Source organism: Globicephala melas, chromosome 4 (genome assembly GCF_963455315.2).
Source record: "Globicephala melas chromosome 4, mGloMel1.2, whole genome shotgun sequence".
Classification (NCBI taxonomy): Eukaryota; Metazoa; Chordata; class Mammalia; order Artiodactyla; family Delphinidae; genus Globicephala; species Globicephala melas.
The window spans coordinates 114,537,045-114,560,604 of NC_083317.1; the positions used below are offsets into that span (position 1 = coordinate 114,537,045).

Consider the following 23,560-nt stretch of genomic DNA (forward strand, 5'->3'; position numbering starts at 1 on the left):
GTCCTCTTGTTGTGGGATATGGTTTAGGGAAGATGATCATTGTTTTTTTCCTCCTACATGTTCTGGTTGCTGCTCTGATTTCTACCTGTCAAATGAGCAGCTTTCACCCTCTCAGGGGAGGATATATGTAGCTGAGAAGGGGAAAGAGATATGTTAAAACTCCTCTGAGCCAGGCATTTTGAAATCCAAGCCTTTTAGGAGCCAAGCTCTTTGAGATCACAAAGGATTTCTGAGCTACAAAAGGCTAAGCCTCTGGAGAATGTTAAACATGGAGTCTTGAGGATAAAGTTGGGGGTGAGGGAGGGGAGCTTGCTAAGATAAGAGTATTTTCCCAGAGGAAAGGAGATGAAGTTTAACAAGTGAGTGGGAAGAGTGTTATCTGAGGGGAAGGAGCTAGAGTTTGGAATCCGAGGGTGCCTGAGACAGCATGTTGTGCCCTACTCTCGGCCTAACCAAGCTCTGGACGGCGTAAATGCAGACCACAGAGAGATTTGGTAGGAATCTTGGATCAGAGGAGGAGAGTTTTCCATGAAGGCTGAGGGAGTGCAAGCCTCGAAGGTAAGTCCTGTTAGTGTACCTGTTCCCAACCAAAGTCATCATCGTCTTGCAATAGAAGTGTAGAAGGGTCTGGGTCTGGGTCAAGGTCTGGGCCCGGGTCTGGGCCTGGGCCTGGGCCTGGGTCTGGGTCTGGGTCCAGGCCTGGGCCTGGGTCTGGGTCTGGGTCCGGGACTGGGTTTGGGTCTGGGCCTGAGCCTGGGTCTGGGCCTGCCTCAGGGTCTGGGCCTCGGTCTGGGTCTGGGCCTGGGACTGGATCCGGGTCTGGGCCTGGGTCAGCGTCTTGGCCTGGGTCTTGGTCTGGGTCCGGGTGTGGGCCTGGGTCTGGTCCTGGGTCTGGGTCCGGGTCTGGGTCAGGGTCCGGGCTTGGGTCTGGGTCTGGGCCTGCGCCTGGGTCTGGGTCTGGGCCTGGGTCAGGGTCTGGGCCTGGGACTGGGTCTGGGTCTGGGCCTGGGTCAGGGTCTGGGTCCGGGTCTGGGCCTGGGTCTGGGTCTGGGACTGGGTCTGGGTCTGGGACTGGGTCTGGATCTGGGCCTGGGCCTGAGTCTGGGTCTTGGTCTGGGTCCGGGTGTGGGCCTGGGTCTGGTCCTGGGTCTGGATCCGGGTCTGGGTCAGGGTCCGGGCTTGGGTCTGGGTCTGGGCCTGCGCCTGGGTCTGGGCCTGGGTCAGGGTCTGGGCCTGGGACTGGGTCTGGGTCTGGGCCTGGGTCAGGGTCTGGGTCCGGGTCTGGGCCTGGGTCAGGGTCCGGGCCTGGGTCTGGTTCCGAGCCTGGGTCTGGGTATGAGTTTGGGTCTGGGTCTAGGTCCCTAAGCCTGTGTCTGGAACTGGTTCTTAGGCTGGACTTGGTGCTGATAGAGGCTGGAACTGGGACTAGGAGCAGTGATGGGGCTGGAACAAGGCCTAACCCTGGGTCTGGGTGTGGGAATGTGCCTTGTTCTGCACTAGATCTGGGCATAGATTTAAGTTGGAGATGGGTCTGGGCCTTGGGCTGGGCTGGCGCTGAAGATAAGTTTCTGTCTATAAGAGGAAGTCAGGGCTGCTGCAGAGCTGCAGAGGCTTTGCTCTTAATTAAGTTAGTAGATATCAGGAGTCGTATCTAGACGTGCTCTGATAAGGTCACTAAACTGTCAGTGGCCAAGAATTTCCTACCAGCAAAGCCATTAACCCCTTTCTCACTCAGACTTCCCTTTAAATCCAGAAATCCTGGTATCTGATTTCAAATAAAAGTTCATCAAGAGCAGAACAAAAGTGAAAATATAGCTTTAGTTATGGCAGAGTCTTAACAATTAGTTTGCAGTTAGAAGACATTTACATTTTTCAGCTCTTTTAAATCTTAAACAATTTTCATTTATTCATATTTTATGTTTTAAAGTAATTATTTATATTTTAATCAAACATGTTACCTTTGGTTGTTATTTATATTGGTTTTGGAATTATTATTACAAGTATTACTGTAACTTTCATTTCTAAACTTCTGTGGATCTATGATTTCATAAAAATGGATTATGGATTATAGTTATCCATGTTGGAGATGGTACAGCACGCCCTGAGAATAACTCTTTCAATTCCAGCTCTGCCTTTATCTTGACTTTGAACGTGTCGATTACTCTTAGAACCTCACTTTTGACATAACAACCTTGCCTCGTGGGATCGTGAGCAGTCCATCAGCTAGTAAAAACAACATACAGAATAGACAAGCTATACTCCGTAATACCCACTCCCTTCATAGGTGTCACCCTCCGCCTGGCCTCACTGTCAGAATCCTTCTCCTGAGGAACACAAGCTACTTTGGGCAACTCAGTCCTTTGAGTCCTGCAAAAGGGGTTGTGAATAACCTAGATTGTAAAATTCCCACACTAAGTTGCTAAAGTGTAAGTTACTATCCCACTTTGGACTGTTGGCTTCTTCTGTTTTGATCTTAGTAAGAGAAAACAACCATTATGAGTTTCCACGATGTCTGGCACTTAGAACTCATTTACTCACTTCATTTTCACAATGACCTGCAAAGGTGTGTTATTATCCCTATTTAATTTGAGGAATATGAGCCTGAGAAAGACTTAATCACTTGCCCCTAGCTATGTAAGTATACCTGACTGAGTCAGAATTTGAAATAAATACCTTCTGACCCTGCATAGGAAGCCCCAGACCTATTCCTGCTCTCTCGTTGCTGAGGCACTTACAGAGGTGACAGTGCTCCCTGACTCATAGTCAAGTGCCTGCCTTTGGTTTCTGACCTTTCCTAGATTCCTCTGACCCTCAGCTTTTCTTCAATATTGTGACTTAGCTGCTTCTGTCTTGAATCTGAGCCCCATGTCTATGATTCACTGTTAGGTATCCTCTTGGTGGGGTGCCTAAAGGTAGAGTTTTTAATGTATGTAAAAAATTGATTTGGTTTGGACTTATGTAATGATGTAGAAGTTAAGACATATGATATAAAAACTAAGAAAAAGAAATACAGCAACTCTTGATTTTCACAAGAGGGTGTGTGTGTGTGTGTGTGTGTGTGTGTGTGTGTGTGTTATTTAAGATAAATTACAAATTCTGGGGCAATTTTTTATCCCCATCTAGTATAATACACTGCTGCCTACACCAGTCTGTTTGTTTTTAAAGAATGCAAATTAATTTTAATATTGGAGTAAGGCATTTTAAAGGAAGGAAAATCTGTTGTTAAAACATCACATAATTCAGATTGCATTTGTATTCCACTTTGAATAGAATTGCCTGTGGCCTTACTTCATCTAGGAACACAGATGGCAGAAATATGTTTATATAGTCACATTTTTTATATTCCTTATAAATTTCATTCATAATCTTTGGCACTGTCAACTGACACAGTTTTATTCACTGAGATTCTGAGATATGTGTAGAACTACCTGTTTAATTGCTCTGAATACAGGTCCAGGAAACTCAGGGTCATGAGGAAATCATTAGTCACGACCTTGAAGAGTTAATGGAGCAAAGGAAATCAGGAAGAAAGATTTTGTCAACAACTGATTATTACTCAACATCAGTTTTTGGTAAAAGACAAAAATATTAAAAGCTAAAACAGAAAGCCTTATCAGGGCTATTCCTTATTAATGTGCTTAGCAGGGCTGACACAGGGGTGATGGTTTTGTTGGCCACCAGTCTCTGTAAGGACTCATCAGTACCTGGGTCTCTGGAATTACCCTAGGAAAGAAATGAGAACTCTATTTTCTTTTACTGTTTTTCATGAATTGCAACATCAGGATAGTGGACCTTTAAATTTACTTGACTAACAATTGGCTATTAAAAACAGATTGCTAAAGGTTGATGAAAAGGAAAAATGAGTAGAGAGATTTAACAAATATCGTCTTAAGATAGCAGTGAAAAGGAATTCTGTACTCAGAGCCAGATTTATATATAATAAATTGTCTAAATGCTAACCTGCTATAAATTCTATGGTTTTAGGAAAATATAATAAGAAATTAACTCATGCCTAAAATCTCACACCATCTTTGTTTTCCTTTCAGGTTAGAGTTTTGAACTCTAATTAATGTGAATAACTCTCCCTGAGAGGTAATGAATGTCACCCAGTAATTGGTACAAAGTTGCTTAAAAGAGAACCAGAGGAGGGTGGTGTGAGTGATCCCATGAGGCAGAGTCACTGCTCAAGCTCATACGTGCTGATTTTCTTGGGGGTTGCCAGTTCATTACACCAGCATGAATGAACATCTGAAGCAGGTTTTCCTAGGAGAGAGAAAACAAAGTATAGTTGGACCACACCAAAAGAAAATAATGACATGGGGCAGGTAGACCACAGCTGCCCAAAATTATATGGAGAGCACAGTATTTAAGGTTAGGGGTTTTGGAATTATGCATGCCTGGGCTCAAATCCTTCATCCGCCAACCATTTGTGGAGACAAGATACATAACTATGCTGTGAAATAGACTTCTCAGCTGTATCTGCTAGGGTTTTGGATAAGATTAAAGAAGAAAATGAGTATCATGAGCATAGTATAGGATTTAGCTCCATAAACAGAAAATATTTGGCTCTTGGTAGCTAATATTAATTCTTTTATTATCATCATCACCTCCAGTGCATGGCAGGAGTATGGATTCTGGAGTCAGACTATTAAGGTTCAAATCCTTTCTTCATCAGTTACTAACTCAGTAACCCTTGGCAGGATATTTACCCTTGATGTGCCTTAGTGTCCTCATCTGTATAATGAAAATAATAATACCTATCTTATGAGTTTGTTAAGAGGAATCAATGACTTAATACATGTGGACAATTGAACCACTAGATCCTGTAAATAGTAAGCACTCTGTTAGTCTATAGTCCATCTGTATAATTTTAAATGGTGTAGAGGAACCCTGAATAGGAGATCAGTGGCGATTTGAACATAAAATAGGATACTTTTCAGCTTTTTAGGAGAGTGGTTTTTTTTTTTGTATGACTGTCCAAACTAACCTCAGGGGCCTGAAGGTTAGGATTAATTTTTTTTTCTAGGACTCTTGTTATGCTTGGAGCAGTACCTCTAGTCATAGAATCTCCAAGTAGGAGGAAACCCAGTGGTTTTTCTGGCCGATGTAAGACATGCACACTCTATATAGTACCTCCGACAACACGGGGCATAGCCAGTGAAGGTGAACATATTACTTTTCAAGGCAGCCAATTTTCAGACAGTCATAGGAAAGAAAGTTGGTTCTTTTCTGGAACTGAATCTCAATTGCCTTCTAACCACTGGACAAGTCCAGCCCTAGAAAGTATCGCAGACTAAATATAGTTTCTCTTCCTTGTGAAAATTATTCAAATATTTGTGAATAGCATCCATGTCTATTCCTCTCCCCCGTGTTAGGCTGAGTTTCCCTTTTCTTGAAGCTAAGTTCCTTCCACTGTTGCTTGTATAAGAACAGCATGGGATCCTTTGGAGTCATATTGGGTGGACATCAAATTTCCATGTGCTTAACCTGGGAAGTTTATTAGATCCCTCTTTAATGCCTCATAGAGATGGAAGTGGTAATACCTAACTTAAAAATTGCATTAGGGATTAAATGTGTGAGTGTATGCATAATACTAGACACAACATAGGTGCTCAATGATAACAATAACTACATTGATAATTATTGTTTTACATAGAATGTTTCTCCTGCTATTCTTGGCCTTCTTTGATGAAAGTGTTCAATGTGTCAACATGTGAAGAAAGAAAAATAATTACTTTCGTTTTTCGTACTGTTCCTAGGTGTGGTTTAATCTTAGATTTTAAGACTAAAATGTCATAGAGACATTTGAAATCACTTCTAATTAATACATTTTGTGAAAGTTGCAGAGTGCTTATTATGTGTCATTCACTGTGTTAAGTGCATTAGGTGCGTCGTGCACTGTCTCCATTACAATAATTCTACGGGGCAAAAGGCATTTATTTATTTATTTATTTATTTATTTATTGGCTGCATTGAGTCTTCGTTGCTGCACGCGGGCTTTCTTTAGCTGTGGTGATCAGGGTCTACTCTTCATTGCCGTGAGCGGGCTTCTCATTGCGGTGGCTTCTCTTGTTGCAGAGCACAGGCTCTAGGCACGGGGGCTTTGATGCTCCGTAGCATGTGGGATCTTCCCGGGCCAGGGATCAAACCCCTGTCCCCTGCATTGTCAGGTGGATTCTTAACCACTGCGTCATCAGGGAAGTGCCCAAAAGACCATTATTTTCCTCATTTTGTAGAAAAGCAAACTGAGATTTAGTGATACTAAGAAACTTGTGCAAATTCACATAGCTGTTAAGTAGCAAAACTATTATTATCCAAGTCTCTCTGATATAACATATAGCACAAGTGGTCCACAGTCAGGTGTGGGGTTGCTGGCACAATTCATGGTCCTATGAATTTTTTTTTTTAATTAATCAACTGAAGCTGTCTTCTAGGATAAAGTCCTACTCTGATGGGAAACTTCTGGACATCGAATCCAAATTGAGGACAGTGTCAATGGGAATAAAGGAAAGAGAAGATTCCTTATAAAAGGAATGGGTGCAGACTTCCGGGAAGATGGCGGAAGAGTAAGACGCGGAGATCACGTTCCTCCCCACAGATACACCAGAAATACATCTACGCATGGAACAACTCCTACAGAGCATCTACTGAACGCTGGCAGAAGACCTCAGACCTCCCAAAAGGCAAGAAACCCCCCACGTACCTGGGTAGGGCAAAAGAAAAAACTAAACAGAGACAAAAGGATAGGGACGGGTCCTGCACCAGCGGGAGAGAGCTGTGAAGGAGGAAAAGTGTCCACACACTAGGAAGCCCCTTCGCGGGTGGAGGCTTCGGGAGGCGGAGTGGGGGAGCTTGGGAGCCGCGGAGGAGAGCACAGCAACAGGGGTGCGGAGGACAAAGCGGACAGATTCCAGCGCAGAGGATCGGGCCGACCGGAACTCGCCAGCCGAGAGGCTTGTCTGCTCGCCCGCCGGGGCGGGCGGGACTGGGAGCTGAGGCTCCGGCTTTTGTCGGAGCGCCGGGAGAGGACTGAGGTTGGCGGCGTGAACACAGCCTGCAGGGCGTTAGTGCGCCGCGGCTGGCCGGGAGAGAGTCCGGGGAGAAGTCTGGATCTGCCGAAGAGGCAAGAGACTTTTACGTCCCTCTTTGTTTCCTGGTGCACGAGGAGAGGGGATTAAGAACGCTGCTTGAGAGAGCTCCAGGGACGGGCGCGAGCCGCGGCTAAAAGTGCGGAGCCCAGAGACAGACATGAGACGCTAGGGCCGCTGCTGCCGCCACCGGGAGGCCTGTGTGCGAACACAGGTCACTAGCCACACGCCCTTCCGGGGAGCCCGTGCAGCCCGCCACTGCCAGGGTCCCGGGATCCAGGGACAACTTCCCCGGGAGAACGCACAGGCGCGCCTCAGGCTGCAACTTCTCGCCGGCCTCTGCCGCCGCAGGCCCGCCCCACACTCCGTGCCCCTCCCTACCCCCGGGCCTGAGTGAGCCAGAGCCTCCGAATCAGCGGCTCCTTTAACCCCGTCCTGTCTGAGCAAAGAACAGACGCCTTCCGGCGACCTAGACCTACACGCACAGGCGGGGCTAAATCCAAAGCTGAGCCCCTGGGAGCTGTGAGAACAAAGAAGAGAAAGGGAAATCTCTCCCAGCAGCCTCAGAAGCAGCGGATTAAAGCTCCACAATCAACTTGATGTACCCTGCATCTGTGGAATACCTGAATAGACAACCAATCATCCCAAATTAAGGAGCCCTGTGGATGAAAGGCTCTTGGGGCTGCAGCCAGGAGTCAGTGCTGTGCCTCTGAGGTGGGAGAGCCAACTTCAGGACACTGATCCACAAGAGACCTCCCAGCTGCACATAATATCAAACAGCAAAAATTTCCGAGAGATCTCCATCTCAACGCCAGCACCCAGCTTCACTCAACGACCAGCAACCTACAGTGCTGGACATCCTATGCCAAACAACTAGCAAGACAGGAACACAACCCCACCCATTAGCAGAGAGGCGGCCCAAAATCATAATAAGTCTACAGACACCCCAAAACACACCACCAGACGTGGACCTGCCCACCAGAAAGACAAGATCTAGCCTCATCCACCAGAACACAGGCACTAGTACCCTCCACCAGGAAGCCTACACAACCCACTGAACCAACCTTAGCCACTGGGGACAGACACAAAAAACAACAGGAACTACGAACCTTCAGCCTGCAAAAAAGGAGACCCCAAACACAGTAGGATAAGCAAAATGAAAAGACAGAAAAACACACCGCAGATGAAGGAGCAAGATAAAAACCCATCAGACCTAACAAATGAAGAGGAAATAGGCAGTCTACCTGAAAAAGAATTCAAAATAATGATAGTAAGGTTGATCCGAAATCTTGGAGATAGAATGGACAATAGAATGGACAAAATGCAAGAATCAGTTAACAAGGACCTAGAAGAACTAAAGATGAAACAAGCAACGATGAACAACACAATAAATGAAATTAAAAGTACTCTAGATGGGATCAATAGCAGAATAACTGAGGCAGAAGAACGGATAAGTGACCTGGAAGATAAAATAGTGGAAATAACTACTGCAGAGCAGAATAAAGAAAAAAGAATGAAAAGAACTGAGGACAGTCTCAGAGACCTCTGGGACAACATTAAACGTACCAACATTCGAATTATAGGGGTTCCAGAAGAAGAAGAGAAAAAGAAAGGGACTGAGAAAATATTTGAAGAGATTATAGTTGAAAACTTCCCTAATATGGGAAAGGAAATAGTTAGTCAAGTCCAGGAAGCACAGAGAGTCCCATACAGGATAAATCCAAGGAGAAATACGCCAAGACACATATTAATCAAACTGTCAAAAATTAAATACAAAGAAAACATATTAAAAGCAGCAAGGGAAAAACAACAAATAACACACAAGGGAATCCCCATAAGGTTAACAGCTGATCTTTCAGCAGAAACTCTGCAAGCCAGAAGGGAGTGGCAGGACATATTGAAAGTGTTGAAGGAGAAAAACCTGCAACCAAGATTACTCTACCCAGCAAGGATCTCATTCAGATTTGATGGAGAAATTAAAACCTTTAGAGACAAGCAAAAGCTGAGAGAGTTCAGCACCACCAAACCAGCTCTACACCAACTGCTAAAGGAACTTCTCTAGGCAAGAAACACAAAAGAAGGAAAAGACCTACAATAACAAACCCCAAACAATTAAGAAAATGGGAATGGGAACACACATATCGATAATTACCTTAAATGTAAATGGACTAAATGCTCCCACCAAAAGACACAGATTGGCTGAATGGATACAAAAACAAGACCCATATATTTGCTGTCTGCAAGAGACCCGTATGCTAACACATATATATGGAATTTAAGAAAAAAAAAAATGTCATGAAAAACCTAGGGGTGAAACAGGAATAAAGACACAGACTTACTAGAGAATGGACTTGAGGCTATGGGGAGGGGGAAGGGTAAACGGTGACAAAGCAATAAAGAGGCATGGACATGTATACACTACCAAACGTAAGGTAGATAGCTAGTGGGAAGCAGCCGCATAGCACAGGGAGATCAGCTCGGTGCTGTGTGACCGCCTGGAGGGGTGGGATAGGGAGGGTGGGAGGGAGGGTGACGCAAGCGGGAAGAGATATGGGAACATATGTATATATATAACTGATTCATTTTGTTGTGAAGCTGAAACTAACATACCATTGTAAAGCAATTATGCTCCAATAAAGATGTTTTAAAAAAAAAAAAAAAAAAAAAAAAAGGAATGGGTGGGTCAGAGGGCAAAGCCAGGAGATCTCAGGAAGTATATGACAATTTTAAAATTTACTTTACAAAAAACAGGGAAGAACAGGCTCTAGAGCTGGGGTGCTGGAAGAGCTGGAGAGTCCAAAATGGCTCCATTCACATAGTTGCTTGCCATTTGCAGGGGCCTTAGCTGAGACTCTCAGCAGAGGTCTTGACCTTCTCCAGATGGGTCTATCATCAAGACTTCTTGAACCTCCTCAAGCCTTATGGCTGAGTTACAAGAAGAAAACAGAAGATAGAAGCTGTCAGTTCTCTTAAGTCTGGGGCTCAGAATTTCCAGGAAATCACCTTTGCTGGTCAAAGCATCACAAGACCAACCCAGATTCAGGGTGTGGGGAAATAAATTCCACCTCTCAAGAGGAGAGTACCACATTTGTCAAGTAAGAAAAGAACTGATGGAGGCCATCTTTGGAGACTATTTACCATATATGCTTATACTAAAATGCAAAGAATGAACCTAAAAGTGTATCCAGTTTTTGATATAACTATGCTGAGAGAAACTATTCCAAAACTGACATTAAAATGTAGTAATAGATTATACATCTTTAGTAGGTATATTTTAAGGACAAAAATAACAACAAAGTAAAATGTATATCTTAAAATGATTTTAGAAATCATACTATTTGTGGTAGTGTTGATATTGACAATCTGGGACTTGTGTATAAGCTGGAAAAAAAGAAAATTATATGATATTTAAGTTTATCATGTTATTAAGAATCAGGATTCGTGGCATGGGAGAAAGAAGACAGTATAAACTCATGAAGTATTTTATCTTAAACATTTTTTTAATATTTTACCTTAAAAATATTGTCCACTGAAAATTTCTGAAAAAATAAGCAACCTAGAAGAAATACACAATTAGTACTCAGTTGAAATATTATGTCTCACTAAAAATAATGAGAGTTCCTTGGGAAAATGGCTGATTCTAGTGGTACGAAATGTGCAAGATGGGCATACCAAATAGCAAGGAAACTATCAAAGACATTAAAAAAATCATACCAGGACTTCCCTGGTGGTCCAGTGGTTAGAACTTCACCTTCAAATGCAGGGGGTGCGGGTTCGATCCCTGGTTGAGGAGCTAAGATCCCACATGCCTCATGGCCAAAAAATTAAAAAAGAAGCAATGTGGTAAAAAATTCAATAAAGACTTCCCAAAAATGGTCCACATCAAAAATAAAAAATCTTAAAAAAAAAAAAAATCATACCAAAAGTACTCAGGAGCCCACTTGAGGAATTTCTCAGTGGTCAAATAAGGGACAATTTGGCCATAAACAAGGATATAACTATAATAAATTTAAACATATCACATAGTTTAAATCTATGAGTTCCTAATAATAGCTTAAAAAAAGCTTATAGCTCAATATTGGAGGATGCTAGGAAACCAGCTTATTATTTTTAAAACTGGTAAATAAAGGAAAAGAACAAGCATTTATCCTTTCTCTTCTATATGTATTTGGCTACTCCTGGGTAACCATATAGTAGATGTGTAATGTGCCTCTTTATAGAAGTGTTGTAGTTAATAAGTAAAGAAAGAATATTAGACTTAGATATCACCATATTTCAATTCTCCAAACAATTAGTGAATGTATTCATTCATGATCAGTGGCCTCTATCATCACAGTATAGAGAGAACCAGACCTCTTGATGAAAGAACAAAACAGCATTTATGAAGTAGTCTTGCAAAAGCATCCAAGTAAAAATGAGCAGCAAACTGATTAAGGCTCCAGATTCAAAATCCAATTTATAAGAAACTCAGTAATCAGAGGAACACGTTAAATGGCAGTCACAGGTTGTAGTCGGCAAGATGCAGAGCACAGGAAAATCTACAGAATGAGTAACCTAATTTATTCAACAAATAAATTATAATAAAATAAAAGATACAGAGAAATGCCTACAGATTTTAGAGACATTAATCAATTACAATGTGTAATTTTAATTTTAAAAGTAAAAAAGAACTTGTTTTACACACATATACTATATTATATATATATACATACGTGTGTATATATATGTGTGTATACATACACATATACACATTATACACTTATTGTGTATATGTATACATTATACACTTTATGATATATATCACATTTTTTGACAGAATTGGAAATTTTAAAACTGGATATTTGATATTCAATGATAGTAAAAAAAATACTGTTAAATAATTTTAGATGCAATAATTACATCTAAATCTCAAATTTCAACACATATTTCTTTCTCTTTCCCCAATATTTGTGCATTGTCTGGACAGTTCTGCCTCAGGCTATGGACTTGTGTTCAAATGTGTCCCATGAGTTTCTCAGTCTCCCTAGATCTCATGTTTTTTTAGAGACAGATGACAGGAGCACAGAGGTCAGACTTAATCACACAGCACTATGCAGTCTTTGCTGGTGTCATGAGCACTAACATTTCAAGCTATTTTCATGGCCAAGTTCAACATCTACAGGTGAGGACACCAACTCTGTCCACAGAGGTGGAACTGTAAAGCCACATGGTAAAGGTCATAAATGGGTAATTCTATAATAAAGTAGGAGTGAAAACATGAGATCAGTAACCCATTCTACGATATACTTATAACTTTTAAAAATAAGTTTTTATCTTTTAGAGATAAATATTAACATTTATGGATTAAATGATATGATGCCTGGCATTTACTTCAATATGATAAAGGTGAGGGTACTTATAAAACAGGGTCTTCCGTAAGTTGATAAATATTGTAGCTACGTGACAGGAACATTGGGAGTTCATTTTACTATTGTTTTTGTTCCAACATAAAGAGTTAAAAATTTCAGAATAATTAAAAAAACAAATACTCGATGTCTTTTGTCATTATTTGTAGACAATAGAATCATGAACAAATATTTGCTAAGCATACTTAGGTATATAAATAGTTTTAAGTACCATCTTAGGGAAGTAGGATTTCTTAAAAATGAAGTAATTCTGAATTGTGAAAGGCCAGATTACAAACCAAGTATGTTTATTCTTTCTGAAAAACTTTTGACTAATACATGCTAAAAATATAAATGACTGATGTTTCCCAAGAAAACCATTTCAATTCTATAAACAGGATATATCTACAATCACCTATTTAGTGATTATTCAGTGATTCAGCAAAATGAATGATCATTTGTCTTTTCAACATATCACAGTTACTGGATGCAATAAAAAATAAAGTTCTAATCCCCTTTTCTTACCCATACTCTACATAACCAAATTACTGCCAAATTTACAAACTTTTATTCTGTTTCCAAGGTTGTCCTAACACTTCACACTTTTGCTTAATGATATGATGTTATTGAGGTTATTTAGCTCTTCATTTTATTTATCTAGATTTCAAGATATTTATAACTTAAAATATATTTGAAGGTTACATAAGCCCTTTAGGTATCCTTTTATCAGCTTCATCTTCATTACTCTACAAAATCTCACTATACCTTCCAATCATGTGAAAAAACAGATTAAAAAAGACTTTTTTTTTTGTTTTTTTTTTTTTGTTGTTGTTTTTTGCGGTACGCGGGCCTCTCACTGTTGTGGCCTCTCCCGTCACGGAGCACAGGCTCTGGACGCGCAGGCTCAGCGGCCATGGCTCACGGGCCCAGCCGCTCCGCGGCATGTGGGATCTTCCCGGACCGGGGCACGAACCCGTGTCCCCTGCATCAGCAGGCAAACTCTTAACCACTGCGCCACCAGGGAAGCCCCGAAAACAGATTTTTAAGCGCTTTTCCTAATTACTAGGCAAACATTTAGAACTGAATAGTGCTTTTCTTAATTAATAGGCAAACATTTAGAACTGATATTTCTTCCCAACTCATTGAATCTGTATCATAAGTCCTTAAACAACAATAAAAGCAATCATAAAATAGTGCAATGTTCTAACAAATTAAAATATTTACTCAGAAGTATTTTGTGCAGTAGAAATTATTTAAGTAATGCTGATTTGAAAATAAATTAGATTTTTGACTCTTACTTGATTCCATATGTGATTTGAGTATGAAAAGTTTATACTATTGATAACTGAACACAGGTTTGGTGATATTTACAAACTGTAACTGACTAAACAGGAATGTACTGGAACCGAATTTGAAAACAACAGTCAGGGCACTCCACAACTCCTTTTCAAATCACCTAGCAGGGATTGGGAAGAAAAGATTTCAAACAGATGCCTATGATTCATTCTCTCCTGTTCTGGTAAGTGGAGAGTCACCTAGGAAAGAAAAAGGCTAGCGACGACCTGGTCTAATTTTGTAAACATGGTGATTGGGCCTCCTGGAAAATAGACTAATGCTATTCATAAGAGAGTGCTTATCTATGGAATATTTTTTAGCAGAATTCCCATGGTTTAGGATTGACATATTGATGAATAAAGCTAGAATCTGGCTTTATGAAGCATGGCTTCCTGTGAAATGTAACATATGCTATAACTATCTAGGACACACAACATGTATGTATGGCAATCTAAAGTGCCTTGCAAACTTTCTCAGATACCTCATCCAATACTTTGGGTCAGAGGGCTTTTCCACTGGGAGAAGGAAGGACCTGGGGAGGTGCTCTCAATGTTCCAGAGCATTCCCTGCTTTGCTTATGCCCCTTGCCTGCCCACAACCTTGAAAATATTAGTAAACCGTGGTACTGGGTATGGTCTTTTATTCATTTCTTTTATTTAATTGATTTATTTGTGTCAGACTGATTTAACAATATTTTAAAACATTTAAACGCTGTCTAAATTAAATCATGGGGTTTCCCAATAACTGTTTTGAACTATGTGACTCAGAAATAGAGTAATGGGTACTAAAGCTCTGGGTAGTTAGTTACAAGACCAAAACAAAATTCCTCCTTTTTGTAAGTAATTATAAACAATAATTAGTAAAAAGATTAGAAACTATTTCTAAGCAATATAAATTTTACTGATAATTGCACCTAGACTGATAAATCAAAAAATGATGTGTGCTGCATACTGAATATTTTATCTGTGATCTCTATAAAGGAAACCATAGTTACAAAATGAGGTTGCTTTCTATAATTGATACTGGGGTAGATATTTCTATACTGTTGTATTAACATTTTGAGGCTGCACACTGGAGGTTCTCTGAGAATGAACAGACATTCAAAGCGATTCTTTTACCTCAGAAGGGGCACGAAATTTTTCACAAATTAAAAAATACATATTTTGAGAGATTTGCAGGTAATGTTGATCTCAATCCTCTTTTTATGTATCTTGAGAAACATTGCTATAAACAGATAAATTGTGACACTCTATCTCATTGATTTAATTATTTGATGCCATAAGTAATATGATACCAATATTTCTAAAATATGTCTCTTTATTGACAGGGTATTTATAAAATCTTGAAATAAGATTTGAAGATAAAATCAAATTTCCCTGTAGAGGTGGCACAGGAATCAATTTAAGCTCAGAGATAAGACATAAATCAATGAAATTTTCTGGAGGGAAAGAGTGAAAAAGAAGAGGGAGCTGAGAAGACCAATATTGAAGAAAGAGGAGGCTGGGGTAAGAGTGACAGAGCTGGTAGAGCAGTGAAAGAAAGAGAGCAGGAAAAAGTATGTCAAATTAATAATTTAACTGTTTAGTAAATTTTATTTTCTGTCTTTGTTTAAGCCTCCCTAAAATAACCCTTTTAGGAAAAGTCCTAGTTGGAGAACTCTTGAATAGTTCCATGTACACTGCATTGCAAGCTGAACAGCTTTGCATACGTGTATGGTTTCTCTACTTCCAGAAAGACACTACTGACCGTCTCATCTAAATATGCACACTTAGACAAGAATTGATCCCTCATGGGGTTTGCCTGCAAATGTCTACCTTCCAGGCATATGCCTTTATGCCTCACCCCTTCTGTTGCCCTCCCCACACCCACCCCCCTCCACATGGCAGCCCTCAGCAGGATTGGTGTCACCCCCAAATCATTCCCCAACCTACTGTGACAGAATGATTCCATGCACTTTTAGCACTTTGGGCACATCTCTATTTTTGCCCTGTACTTACTTCTGTCTGTTTATGTGTCTGTTTTCCTTATAAGACCAGGACCTAATTGAAGGCAAGAAATATTTGTTATTCATAGCTTAACCAACGACAAAATTTCTGGCAAACACTGGAAATATTTGTTGAATAAGTATTTTTTTATACAAGTGGCAAGCTGCCACATGATTCTACCTGTTTACATAATACATAATATGATTTTTATTTTTATTTTAAATGTGTTTAGCATCCAAGGCACATTTCAGTTTAAGTCTCATCAGTCTCCTGGTATAGACAAAGTTTAATGAGAAAATGTCTCATAGGAACTAAGTGATTGCATGATTGATGTCATGAGTTTACTTTCCTGTTACATGTATTAAATATGTATATATTTATCTCTCTATATAGAAAATTTGTATGTATATGCCAAGACTTTCTCCAGGTCCACCAATTTGGGAGTGCAAATAGAATCATAAAATAATAATGCTTTTTCTTGATTGTACTCTACCTACTCAGTATGTCTAAAATCCTGCCCAGGTATGTATTTTTGTAAGGTCCCTGGAATATGTCTCATTTATACCCATGCTCATGTTTCCTTCTCCTCTTCTGTTGCAGATCCTTTTTCATGGCATCCTGCTTGGATTGCTGAACCCAAGAGATCTGACTAACCACTGTGCTCTTGATGAGTACTTCCACTTAGATCTGGCATCTGGGAACAACCACTGTCACCAATGGATATTATATCACTCAAGTTTCAAAATAGCATGATATTCCAAGGTTAAGTGTGTGAAGATCTTTCTTTTTAAACAGCTTGTGGCATGGGTGCAGGTCCTTGTCAGGCAACGCAGGGTTGTTAAAATCCAGAAAGAAACCTGTTGTGTCTATCTGGCATGAGAAAGCAAAGGACAAGTTCAGGATGAACTCAGCATCTGGAAAGTAAGTGGGGGAAGATCCTACAGACGAGTTTATATACATCTTGTGTATAAACTCTGCTCAAGTCTCTAGCTGACCTCTGAATTATGGATGTGCTGGGTAGATTCTAAACAGCTTAGTTTCTAAGCTGGCTAAAATAGCTGAACTGAGATTGCAGAGTTTAGAGTTTGAGTTCAGCCATGAAACAAAATATCAGTACTTTTCAATGAAACGTAACAGAATCCAGAGTCTCCACAAGGTTTTATTCACAGTGCTCAGAGTATAGTTAAATTTATTAGATGGGAAGAAACAGGAAATTGTCACCCATACTTAAAGAACTTAAAGAGAAAAGGCAATCAATGGAGACCAACTTCAGCATGACCCAGATTTGGAACTAGCAGGCACAGATCTTAAGCATTCATTAAAACTATGCTAAAAACTATAGAGGAAAATATAAGGGACAAGGCAATGGCGGCTGGCACATGTATTTGTGTATAGACACTCTATCCTTCATATAAAATAGCATTCATTATAAAAGTAGTGATGACAGAAAATAGCTTGATATGCACCCTCAAAAGGAGCATTGAATTCTAATTTGTTCTATAAGATATTCATTCATAATGAAGAATCGTTTAAAATGTACCTTGTTGGGTGCTATGAAGACAACAAAAATTAAATTTAAAAGTTACATATGGTTTTTCCATTAGCAGACCTAAGAGTTGACTTGAATCTGAACAACTATAATATAAGGCCCAAAATAATGTGTTTTATAAAAACAGTACTCAAAAGTAGTCTGAAGCCCTAGAGGTAGGCAGATTTATTTCCAGATTTTGGGAGGAGAAGATCTAAAAGTAAGGCTTTAAGATGACATGACAGATAAGATGGATCTTAATAAAGGCTTAGATTTTTTTTTATATGTGGGCATGAAAAAACAAGGGTGAGCATCCAGGTGTACCCAGTAAAGAAAGTTCTAAATATAATGAAATGAAGTAGCTATCTTTGGCTGGAGGGTATAATTTGTGACAAAAGCAACGAGAGAGAATGTGCAAAGAATAGGTGGGTCCAGACTGAAAAATGCTGGACCGAGTAGTTTAGACATGATTCCGAAGATACTAGGGAGCCAATAAAAGACAAGATACAAAAATCCAACAGTATTTCCTTTGAAAACCACAAATGCAAAAGGATTTCCATTATTTATTGTTTGTGATTGTAATCACCTAGTACAAAAGGCAAATGGAGTGGCTCTTATAATTTCAGTGCAGGTCTCTTTAGTCTGTTAAGGATTAAGTTACCACATGACAGATTTGAGCAAAACAAAAGATAAATGTGCTATAAAATTACTTAACATTTTGGTTAAAAGATATATGTAAGAGCTTATAGTTTCACAAAATATTTCACTGTACTATTAAAAAGAGTCTACCCCTGCCACTTCTTGGCATAGGTGTGAGGCAAATTGAATTTCATCTTTCCAAATGAAAACCAATGCATAAAATACAAATTGCAATTAAATTATATGTTGCTAAGCTTATCTGCTAATATTTTCAGGTAAGCAAATATTTCTTTCCTAAGACACTTTCTGCAGCCTTTTCTGATGAAAAAATTCAGAAGATTAACTATCAGGCAGTTGTAAAATTACATTGACATTTAAAAAATATTAATAATAAAGACAAAGCATGAAAAAATATTTTAAAGCCTAATGTTAGGTAGGAAAACAAATCCTTTGTGGGTAATGTGTTTTTACAGTATTTCAATGAGAATATTTTGGGTTTTTAGAATGTCAGAATATAATATTACCAGAGTATCTCAAAACAGGAAGGACAATGGAATTTTATGTCTTTGCTCTCATAATGCTTATTTTATCCTTCACATTACAGCTAATGGCCTCAAGGAAAAGAGCATACACATGTAGCCATGAACACATTTTATTACATGCAATAAGTGAGTTATTATGTGATACTTTTTGACTTCAGATAGCTAATGCAGCACTCATTTTTTTCCCCTAAATTTGTTTTGTGGCATGGAATGGTGTCTAAGTAGCCCTCCTGAGATAATCTATATTGATATATACATAAATGTTCCATATATTCTGCAAGTTCATATAGTGCATTTTGTTTAGAACATTCCCTCCAATGGTCTTAGGTAATGTTCTATGGAAATGTCTCATTGAAGATGTGAGTCACTTTCTCAAGATAAAGTTGTCCTTGTAAATGATCCCATTGCTTAACAAAAAAAAAAAAAAAGTGTGTGTGGGGAGGTGGAAAAACCGTGATTTTTTTTTCCTTCTGAAAGGGAAAATAACCCAACAAATTTTGGTCTTACCATTTCATTTCCTCTTACTTGCTGGTTTTATGTTATTAATATATTTTAAAGTTTACTACTTAATCAAGATCAGGAAGGCTAATGAACTTAATATATTTCCATGCACTGACAATCAAATTGTGATCATAAAATGCCAGATGGCACACTCATTATAAAAACAGTGTGCTCACTTTTGTTTTGTTTTGTTTTGTCTTGCTTTGGGTTTCCTGGTAGGTGCTTTGTTCTATGACTTTGGAATTTTTGCAGTTATCCTTGGTATCTCTCTCTAGCATTCGCATAAAATCATTTATACCCAAGTCTCCTGAGATCCAAGCTCAAATATGTCTCTCTCTTTATTAAACCGTCTCATATTGCTCTCTTTATTAAACCAGCTCTTTTTATTTTATAGGATTCTTTTCACTAAAAACCATACAATAAAAAAGGGCTTAAAATTACAACTTGACCCCAATTCATGATCAATATAAAGAAATATAGGCATCCTTGAACTCGTTGTATTGCTTTCTACTCATGTTGTTACTGTTTACTCTAAATATGCTCAAGGGCACTTCTAGCAACAATATTTAATAGCATATGACCAATCTTCTATTACTTGGTTCTCACGCAAAGTTATAAGATTGTATGAATAACATACAGAATGGTGCCAACAAAATTGTCTTTTTTACAATCTGACCAGTGATTAAACACAGGCAACTTGCTGCTTCATCCAGCTTCTGTTCCTTGTACACTGATTGAGAAGGTCTTATAACACCTAGAATTTTGGACTTACGTGCTCAAGCATTAGACGGTGCTAGTCCGACTCCTTTCAATGCTTAGGTCAAGAAACCAATAAATACTTCCCATCCTCTCCTTTTCACACACCCTGGGTCCAACATGCCTTTAAAACAGGGTCAAATCTGTGACCCTCTCTGATTTACGTCTGTGAGTTATCAAACGCTAACTGGCCTATAGCTGCTTGTGTAAAACAATCTGTTACACAAGCACCTCAGTTTTCCCTGAATGAAAATGTTAGTCCGTGAGCTCATCTTCTGAAGGATGTAAGGAACTTGAAGAGGTATCTCAGTTTATCCATCAGCATCTCCCTGAAATGATCTCCCATAAAGAAATAGAAGACAGGGTTGATGACACTGTTCAGAAAGGCCAACGGCCGAGTCACAATGTACAAGGAGTTGATGGTGGCCTTAGTGCATGGGGTCTGCTTCCAGATCCCCCAGCGTGAAGCAATCCTCACGTTTCGCATGATGTGATAGGGAGTAAAAAGCACGGAGAAGATCACAACTGCCATGATGACTAAGGTGAGAGGCTTCTCAAGGGGCAAAGCAGTAGAGAGCTGCCTGCTCCTATGCTTCAGGAAGACACCAATCTTGAAATAAAAGAAGCACATCACAAAAAGAGGAATGAGGAACCCCAAGAAGGTTAGACATATGCTGTAAATGAAGACGTTACTGGGGTCTCCAGAACTTGCATAATCAGTACAGTTGGTGTGTTTGGAAGCTACAACAGGATTTATAAGAGAAAGTATGGGCAGGAGCTCTAAGGTTACTAAACCCCAAATGGCCGAAGAGATTAAAACAGCAAACTTTTTCTTTTGTAGGAAGTGTTCCCGGAACGGATACTTCATGAGCATGTATCGATCAATGCTGATAAAAGTGAGGAAAAGAATGCTGGTGTAGAGGTTAGCATGAAGTACATATCGGTTGCTTATGCAGAGCACATCCCCATATGTCCATTTTCCCTGGGCATATTGTCTCATCAGCATGGGGAGGGTACACAAAAAAGCCAAGTCACAGATAGAGAGATTAAAGAGATAGATGTTACTGCTGTTCCAGTTCTTCAGGCAGAAGAGGTAGCCGAAAACAACAGCAGTATTCCCAAGGATTCCTACAATAAACTCAAACCCGTAAAAAATGGAAAGGTAGTACTTTTCCAGAGCAGCCTCCACTGCCTGCCAGTTTTCACAAGTTGCATTCCATGCCTAAAGAAGAGAGAGAGAAAATATAAGGATGAATCACTAGACTACGACTGAAGATAAAACTGCAGAACTTCAGCAGCATCAACATCATCATCAAATAACACTTAAAAGTTGAACTGCAGAGAGTTGGTTACATTAGTAAGGAGTGCATATGTATACAAACATAATCATGTACATATATATCACTAATATATTATTTCAACAAATATTTATTGAGTTCCTTTGAACTATGTGCTAGACATGGGATGACAGCCATGAGTAAAACAAAGCTCCTCATCTCAAATAATTTATACTCTCGGGAAAAATCAGGAAATAATCAAATAAGTGCATATCAGGTAATGATAAAGAGTATCAAACATAAAGAAAAGCACATGCAAAGGCCCAGACGTGGAAACATGCATAGAGGACTTGACAAACACAAGGAGGCCAAGAGAAAGTGCAGTGAAGTAAGTGAAGAGTCGAATTCAATGTGTCTTCAGGATTGACTGTGGTCCCTAGCATATCACAGTTGTTCAACAAATCCTCTGAGTTAAATTTAATTGAACCATAACCTAGAAGAGGAAACAGGGATTCTTATAACTCTAGTCTTGCAATATTAATAGCTTTGATTATGTTTTCATATTGACAAAGGATTATGCTTGTTTTAAGTTTATAAAACACAACGCCAGTTTTTAAAAATTTTTTGCAATAAGACAACATATTTATTGACATGTTATATGCCCAGCACATCACAAATATTATCTCTAATTTTCAGAAGAATCCATTTATCTCAATCCCACTTCCATCCTACTAGACATGAGAACAACCTGGGTTGAAGAATTAAATTACTAATCACAGGTCACCAAATGCCAGAGCCAGAATTTGACCTTCAGCCTATTGCACCACACGCAGTGATCTTTCACTACATACTTCAGCATGCTTGTTATGGGATGGATTGTGCTCCCCACAAATTCCTATGGTGAGGCCCCAAAGCCCAGTACCTCAGAATTTAACCATATTTGGAGCTGGACCTTAAAAGAAGTAATTAAGGTTACATGAGATCATATATATTTGTGTCCATATATGATGAGAAAGAGACGGCAGGGATGCATGCACATAGAGGAAAGGCCATGTGAGCACATAGTCAGAAGACAGCCATCTGCAAGCCAAAGAAAGAGGCCTCAAGAGAAACCAAACCTGCCGACACCTTGATCTCGGATTTCTAGCCTCTAGAACTGTGAGAAAATAAGTTTCTGTTGTTTAAGCCACCCAGTCCAAAACATTTTGTTATGGCAGACCTAGCAAAAAATATAGTGCTCAAAATAGTATTCTTAACATTTAATAGAATCTGTACAACTCCAGTGTTAAAACATGATTTTAAAAATTTAAAATATGAAGCTGAAAATATTAGTAATAATAATACCAGTGGCCACTATTTACTGAAAGCTTATAGTGTACTAGGCACTGTGCTCACCACTTTCCAAGGATTATCTCATTTAATACAGTGACATAAAGGACTGGGGATTGTTATTACTTTCAGTTTATACACAAAATCACTGAGTCTTGAAAGGTCATACATTTAGTAATAGACCACAATCATAGCCCCTTCTGAATAGGGGCCATGAAAATAAGCAATCTGATTCATTCAAACTTCAAAAGTCTTGCTCACCTGCCACTTTCTCTCTTTAAAGAGGCAAGATTATTTGTGGTCGGATAGACTATTTAAAGAATTGAATTTCTTAAAAATGTACTGGATTGCCATTTTGAAATATTAAATCCTACTTATTTCTAGTAAGAAAAAAGCAAGGTTGAAAATAAAATTTTCTAAAAATTTCCTATCAAATAGGCCTCGGAGTGTTAGTTGCAATCAAATGATGCTCTTAGTATAGTATTTTGGTAAATAGAGCAAAATAAGAACAAATGCATCTGAACTGCCTCTTCTGGGACGCATGCAAACATTGAGCAGAATTTTCTGTAATGAAGGCATCTGGAGAACTTTTATTGATTTTTGTCAAATTCAAATGTTTTATTTCAGTTGAAGATCCCTGCTACTTTTTTTTTTTTTTTTTTTTTGGCTGTGCCACGAGGCTTCCGGAATCTTAGTTCCTCAACCAGGGATTGATCCGAGCTCCCCTGAGGTGAAAGCACCGAGTCCTAACCACTGGACTGCTAGGGAGTTCCCAAGATCGCTGCTACTTTGAGAGTGTTTTCTTTACAAAAATAATTCATGGAATTGTAGATATGATAAATGCAATATTTTGATAAGTTATTTTTAATCACTTACTTTAAAACATCCTAAATTCCTCTGACATTCCTCTAAATTCCTCTCCTCAAGGCTTTCCATGGCAACCTGCCACAAAGTCCAACACTAGAAGAAGCTAGATCGGAACTTCCTCAGGCAGCAGACACATTGAACGATGCTGAAGAACCAAGCAAATTGGTTTCACTCTGTGTTTGAGGTTATGTGATTCTACTGCTCTCTCACATTGCCCGCGACTTATTACATTTTTAATTGTCATACCTTTCCAATTTTTTTAAACCTCTGTCCTACTCATCATGGATGAGTTTTGCCTACAAATCCCTGAGACAGAGCCCATCCACTGG

General features: G+C 39.4%; 1 protein-coding gene across 1 annotated transcript; it reads right to left on the minus strand.

Moving 5' to 3' along the window:
* Positions 1 to 20,026: 20,026 nt before the first annotated feature.
* On the minus strand, positions 20,027 to 23,300 carry SUCNR1 (succinate receptor 1). Its single transcript, XM_060297520.1, has 2 exons — positions 23,241 to 23,300; positions 20,027 to 20,980 (listed from the first exon to the last, which is right to left on the minus strand). Exons 1-2 carry the CDS (start codon positions 23,298 to 23,300, stop codon positions 20,027 to 20,029), a joined length of 1,014 nt encoding a protein of 337 aa, XP_060153503.1.
* Between the last annotated feature and the right edge of the window lie 260 nt (positions 23,301 to 23,560).

Bases quoted from the DNA above. Each gene is read 5' to 3' on its own strand.
- SUCNR1 (XM_060297520.1), bottom strand. From the start codon at position 23,300: ATGGAAAGCCTTGAGGAGAGGAATTTAGAGGAATGTCAGAGGAATTTA. The intron at 20,981-23,240 runs GTAAGTGATTAA...TCTCTTCTTTAG, and splicing joins GGAATTTAGGATGTTTTAAA to GCATGGAATGCAACTTGTGA.